Source organism: Nicotiana sylvestris, chromosome 10 (assembly GCF_000393655.2).
Source record: "Nicotiana sylvestris chromosome 10, ASM39365v2, whole genome shotgun sequence".
Classification (NCBI taxonomy): domain Eukaryota; kingdom Viridiplantae; phylum Streptophyta; class Magnoliopsida; order Solanales; family Solanaceae; genus Nicotiana; species Nicotiana sylvestris.
Genome location: NC_091066.1, coordinates 62,971,061 through 62,977,407, shown reverse-complemented (window position 1 = coordinate 62,977,407; position 6,347 = coordinate 62,971,061). Strand labels below are relative to the sequence as shown.

The 6,347-nt window shown below is 41.2% G+C and overlaps 2 protein-coding genes across 2 annotated transcripts; both read right to left on the bottom strand.

The window, feature by feature from the left end:
• Window positions 1–2,839: 2,839 nt before the first annotated feature.
• Window positions 2,840–3,811, bottom strand: LOC138879426 (uncharacterized). The gene has a single exon (XM_070159034.1). It carries the CDS (start codon window positions 3,809–3,811, stop codon window positions 2,840–2,842), a length of 972 nt encoding a protein of 323 aa, XP_070015135.1.
• Window positions 3,812–4,124: 313 nt separating this feature from the next.
• Window positions 4,125–4,898, bottom strand: LOC138879425 (uncharacterized). Its single transcript, XM_070159033.1, has one exon. It carries the CDS (start codon window positions 4,896–4,898, stop codon window positions 4,125–4,127), a length of 774 nt encoding a protein of 257 aa, XP_070015134.1.
• Window positions 4,899–6,347: the final 1,449 nt, after the last annotated feature.

Sequence of the window (6,347 nt, the reverse complement as noted above, 5' to 3'; positions counted from 1 at the left end):
TGGTTCGCCTTCGAACTCGGGTCTAGTCCCTCGAGCTCAAACTTGGTCTTACCCGAACCCGAACTCAGGACGGGCCGTCTAGCCTATAAGTCGGAGGCATACAATTTTGATCGTATACGGATAATCCCCGCGTTTCTTAGAGTAAGATGATAAGAAATATTTTTTATCCTCATTTTCCTGAAGTCTTTAGTGATGATGTCATTTTTGTGATGCAGGCGTTCGAAGTGACCGAAACGTCCCATCGGTCCACTTCCCCGAAACATTGAATGCATGCTAGTATTGGTCGGTCACTAGCACCGCCGAACCGTCGTTGCCCTTCTATAAATATGAGGCGATTCCTCTGAGTAAAGAACTTTACTCTTTCTTTACATCTTTTCCATCTTCATCTCTTTCTTTAATCACCCATTTCTATCGCCTTTTTAAGCACCGGAAAATGCCAAGCTCTTGTAAGAAACACCACATCCCTGTGCAACCCATATTCTTTGGCTTACAATCAATGATAAAACATCCAAAACGGTCCCTAAAAAGGATAAAGCATTGTCTTCTTTCACTTCCCGGCTGGCCAAACCGGTGGTGCCGCCAACTCTTGAGGAAATCATCCTCGGCCCTTGTATAATTAAGAAAGACTTTAGTATTGAAAATCCCCCAACGTCCTAGGCCGATGCGAGCATGCATCTCGATATAATAGCTTGATATCGAAAAATCTCATCAAGGATATGAAGAAGGATTGTGATTCAGATCACGAGCCCTAAGGAAAATATTACTACCCACGTGGAGGGGTTTTTAAGTGTTTACACTTACCCCTTCACGCTGGGTCCCGTCGATCAGGTGGTGATCGACTTCTGCAAAATATAAGAAGTCACCCTCTGTCAGATTCACCCCTCTTTTTGGCGTATTGTGATCATGTTACGGTATTTTTCTAAAGTCAATAACTTCCTTTTCTCGGACATTCTCGAAGGCCTGTGCTTCCACCCACTTAGTAAAATAATCAGTCATAAATAAAATAAACTTATCTTTACTTGGGGCCGTTGGTAATAAACTTATCCTTCGATTCTTTGTCGTCCGATGGGAGTTTTCCACTCTTTAAATAGTCTATATACTTTTTCCTCTAGTCCCATGTTAAATTTGTTGAATTTATCTCGGCCTGACCCTCTTCAACCATATACCTTGATAGTTGGACGATAGTCCCCGAGACGATATCATCTTCTTTGACCGAATATGCCAGATTAGCAAGTGCACCGGGGTTGGCATAAAATCAGCTACGAAATCAGCTAGGATTTGAGACTTGATGGGCATTCGGGGTTGATATTTGATATTGTACCCGCTAAGCTCGATGGCCCATTTGGCCAATCGACCCGATAGCTTGGGCTTATGCAAAACATTACGAAGGGGGTACATGGTTAATACACATAGAGGATGGCATTGAAAATATGGGTTTAACTTTTTAGATGTGCTTATCAATGCAAGTGCTAATTTTTCTAAATGAGGGTACCTAGTTTCAGCATCTCCCAGAGTTCAGCTTACGTAATAAACATGGAATTGTGTACTATGTTCTTCTCGAACTAGTAATCCACTTACTGCTATATCAAACACTACCAAGTATAGATAAAGTTTTTCATCTACCTTCGGGGTGTGAAGAAAAGGTGGGATCGATAGATATCGCTTTAATTCTTTTAAGGGTTGTTGACATTCTGGGGTACATGCGAAATCCTTTTTCTTTTTGAGCAAGGAAAAGAAACGGTGACTCCGATCTGATGACCTCGAAATGAATCGACCTAGAGTAGCTATTCGGCCTGTTAACCTTTGCACGACCTTCACACTATCTACGGGCATGATGTCCTCGATGGCCTTGATCTTATCGGGGTTAATTTCAATGCCCCTATTCGATACCATGAAGCCGAGGAACTTACCCGAGCCGACTCTGAAGGCACATTTTTTCGGGTTGAGCTTCATGTTGTATTTTCTCAAGATTTTGAATGTTTCCTACAAATGAGTCAAATGGTCCTCTGCGCGCAAGGACTTAACAAACCTATCATCAATGTAGACTTCCATAGTTTTACTTATTTGTTCTTCAAACATTTTATTAACTAGGCATTGGTATTTTGCTCCTGCATTTTTAGCCCAAATGGCATAACATTATAGCAATAAGTCCCAATTTTTGTAATAAATAAAGTCTTTTCCTGGTCCCCAGATTCATCTGAATCTGATTGTACCGAGAGTAGGCATCGAGAAAAGTTAGGATCTCGTGGCCGGACGTGGCATCGATCATACAATCGATGTTGGGCAGTGGGAAAGAATCTTTCGGACATGCTTTGTTCAAGTCCTCATAATCTACGCACATTCTAACTTTGTTTCCTTTTTTAGGAACTACAACTACGTTGGCTAGCCACTCGGGGTACTTTAACTCTCGAATAGATCCTATTTTAAGGAGTTTGGTTACCTCGTACTTTATGAAAGCATGTTTTACCTCGGACTGAGGCCTCCATTTTTGCTTCACCGGTTTGAACTTGGGATCGGTGCTTAGCCTATGCGTGGTGATCTCCGGTGTAATTCCTGTCATATCTAAGTGGGACCAAGAAAAGAAATCCATATTATCGATAAGAAATTGAACGAGTTTTTTCCTGAGCTTGGGAGTCAATCCCATTCCTAGTTATACCTTTTTCTCAGGCATGTATTAGATTAAAATGACCTTCACTAGCTCCTGGATAGTTGATTTAATAGCATCTGATTCTTCGAGAATGACGAAGGTTCGGGGAGTAAGGAAATCCTCATCTTCGTCTTCGATTACCTGTTGCTCCGATTCCATTGAGGCTAGATGAGGTAATTGCTATTTGGCCTCCTATTTACCTCTAATGCTCGAGTTTTCCGAGGTCGAAGGCTCCGATGTCAGCACCATGTCCTCGATCGCAAACATCTCCTTTGCAACATGTTGCTCTCTGTAGACTGTTATCACTCCTTCCTCTGTTGGTAACTTCATCAGTTGGTAAAGAGTTGAAGGCACTGCATTCATGTTGTGTATCCATGTTCTCCCGAGGAGCGCGTTATACCTCATATGACCTTCAATGACATGGAACTTTGTATCTTGTATGGTCCTGGATATGTTTACTGGCAAGATAATTTCTCCCTTTGTCATTTCGCTTTCCATGTTGAAGCCGTTCAGGACCCAGGATGCAGGTATAATCTGATCTTGTAGGCCGTGTTGTTCCACGACCCTCGATCTGATTATGTTTGTTGAGCTACCTAGATCCACCAAAACACGTTTAACTTGAATGTTATTCAAAAGGATAGATATTACCAGGGCTTCGTTGTGAGGCTGAGATATGCCTTCTGCTTCCACGTCATAGAATGATAAGACGTCCTCTGGCACATAGCTCTTAGTCCATTTTTCTCTGGCGATTGGTACTTTGGTGCGCTTGAACACAGGTTGTAGAGCGACATCGACTCCGCCAATGATCATGTGGATTACATGTTGTGGTTCTTCTTGTTCATTTTTTCTTGCATCTCTCTCCCTGAAGTGATTTTTAGCCCGATCACTTAGAAATTCTCGAAGGTGGCCCTCGTTGAACAAACGAGTCACTTCTTCCCTTAGACGCCGGCAATCTTCTATTCTATGACCATGTGTGCCATGATACTTGCACATCAAGTTTGGGTTCCTTTGAGAAGGATCGGTTTGTATTGGCTTAGGCCACTTGGTATCTTTGATTCTCCCAATAGCTGAGACGGTCCCTGATGCATCTATGCTGAAGTTGTATTCTGATAATAGAGGCACCTCGGTGGGGTCGGTGTGCTTATCGAACCCGCTCTTACTCATGAGTCCCCGAGAACTTTGACCTCGATCGTTTCTCCGATCACTCCGAGGAGTGTTGTGGCTCGGGCCACTATTCATTCGATCGGCATATGGCTGATACTGTTCTTTGTTGAATCTTGATTCCCGGTCTGTATCTATCAGGGGCTTGGCTACGAATATGTTAGGATAAACTGAATCCAAGGGGGCTCACAAAGTCGTCCTTGACCCTGATCTTTGATTGATAACGATTGTGCACATCTGACCATGTCACAGCTAGATATTCGATCAAGTTCTGCTTCAACTGTCGAGATGCAATTGAGCTCCTTTCATTCAGACCCTACATAAAGGCCTGTACTGCCCAGTCGTCAGAGACTGGTGGTAACTCCATTCTTTCCATCTGAAACCAGGACACGAACTCTCTTAGCATCTCGTCATTCCTTTGTTTTATCTTGAAGATGTTTGATTTTCTTGTGGCCACCTTTATGGCCCCAGCGTGTGCTTTTATGAAGGCATCTGCTAACATAGAGAATGAATCGATAGAGTTAGGAGCTAAGTTGTGATACCAAATTATGGCTCCTTTTGATAGTTTTTCCCTGAATATTTTCAACAAAACAAACTCGATTTCATCGTCATTAAAGTCATTTCCTTTGATCCCACAAGTGTATGAAGTTATATGCTTGTTAGGGTCGGTTGTGCCATTATATTTGGGTATATTGGGCATATGAAACTTCTTGGGAATGGGCATCAGAGTCGCGCTCAGGGGAAATGGTTTTTGTACGAATGTTTTGGCATCTAGACCTTTCAAAACGGGAGGTGCCCCCAGTATCTGGTCTACCCGGGAGTTATAAGTTTCCACTTTCTTATCATTTTCTTCAATTTTCTTTTCTCCAGACTCGATCCTCTTGGTTAATTCCTCGAGCATTTTCATAATTGTGGGGTCAGTCCCCGAGTTGCTTTCATCGGGCCTTTCTAGGGCTGGTTCAGCACGCCGAGTATTCACTGGTTCGACCGTATTTGGAGTTCTATTCTGACTCTGAAGTAGAGCGATGTCGATTTGCTGAGCTTGCAGCATCTCAAATATCACTTGGAGGCTGACTCCCCCATCTCCCATTCCTCGTGTTCTTTGGTCACCGGATCGGGCTTCCCTGTGTATATTTTATTTGGGGTCCGCGCCTAGATCTAGATTCAAAGCAATGTGCGAACTAACATCAACAGGTTCCACATTTGGCACTTCCCCTGAGTTTATCAGTGGTACACCGACTCCTACGTTGTTGTTTCCCCAAGACCTTCATTGTCATGAACATGCATGTTCTGTGTGCTAGACATGTTTAAGCTTGAGAATCAAAGAATCTTGACAAGAAAAAACGTAAAGATAACATGTGTAATGAGAATTAGTAAAGAAATAATCACTATTAATTTTAGCTCTACGGTGGGCCCAGGGCCCAAACTGTTTACCTCGAAAATACGAGTAATTAAACTTGATTAGTGGTTTTAAAGATATGTGATTTAGTTCAATACCAATTAATCATCAAGAAATAAGAAGTAGAAATGAAAGCTAGAAGTGAATCAAACTAACGTTATTTAACAGCAGTGACCTCGAGGTGGCTTAGATTAGTAAGAACAATTAAATAGGAAAATTAAAGTAAGAACAATTGAGCTAAAGGACAATGCTGATGAACATTAGATGAAAATGTAGAGAGTATATTCTTTTCTCAGTGATGATAAGATGATCATACAAATGATTGGGGTCCCCTTTATATAATATGGGAGCCTTAAATAAGGAATATTCTTGGTACAGTTGTCTAACCGCCTAGTACGGAATAGTACCATCATATTCCAAGATTTGCGCCATGACTTAGGGGACGTGGCACGAATCTAACTCGTTCTAGTACAAATCCACAACGGTACTACTTCGGGGTCGAACACACTCGACCTCGGTATGCATCATGTTTCGCCTTCGAACTCCGGTCTGGTTCCTCGAGCTCGAACTTGGTCTTACCCGGACTCGGACTCAGGATGGGCCCTCTAGCCTATAAATCGGAAGCATACAAATTTGACCATAGACACAATATGCCTGATAATTGGATGATAGTAATATATATTAGCAAAGTAATAGTTAGTTGATGGAATCCATGTATCGGTCTTGAGATTGATTATATCTACACCTTTATGAAAGCTTATAAATTTTTACGTATAAACCCTGCACCTGGATTTTATATCTGTCACATGAACTAAATTGAGCGAAAATTAAAAGAAATAATAATTAAAGTAAATTATCAGTAATTTAATTTATATTACTATCTAAATATTTACCTGGAGTTTAAAAAAGGCTAGAAATATCCCCTTCATTTTACAGAATCCAGGAGAATAAAATTTTATATTTAATTATAACGTGCAATAAGTAAGATAACAAAGATTAAACGTTGATGATAATTTATAACTTCATGGTAGCCACTTGACTTTACTAGTTTTTCCTCTATGCTCTTACAATTCCTAAATGTTTTATTTGTCATTATATACCTTTCAGTTGCAGGGACATATTTTTAATGAGACGTCGACA

Excerpts from the sequence above, each read along its gene's own strand:
- LOC138879425 (XM_070159033.1), bottom strand. The coding sequence starts at position 4,898 with ATGGGAGATGGGGGAGTCAGCCTCCAAGTGATATTTGAGATGCTGCAA.
- LOC138879426 (XM_070159034.1), bottom strand. The coding sequence starts at position 3,811 with ATGAGTAAGAGCGGGTTCGATAAGCACACCGACCCCACCGAGGTGCCT.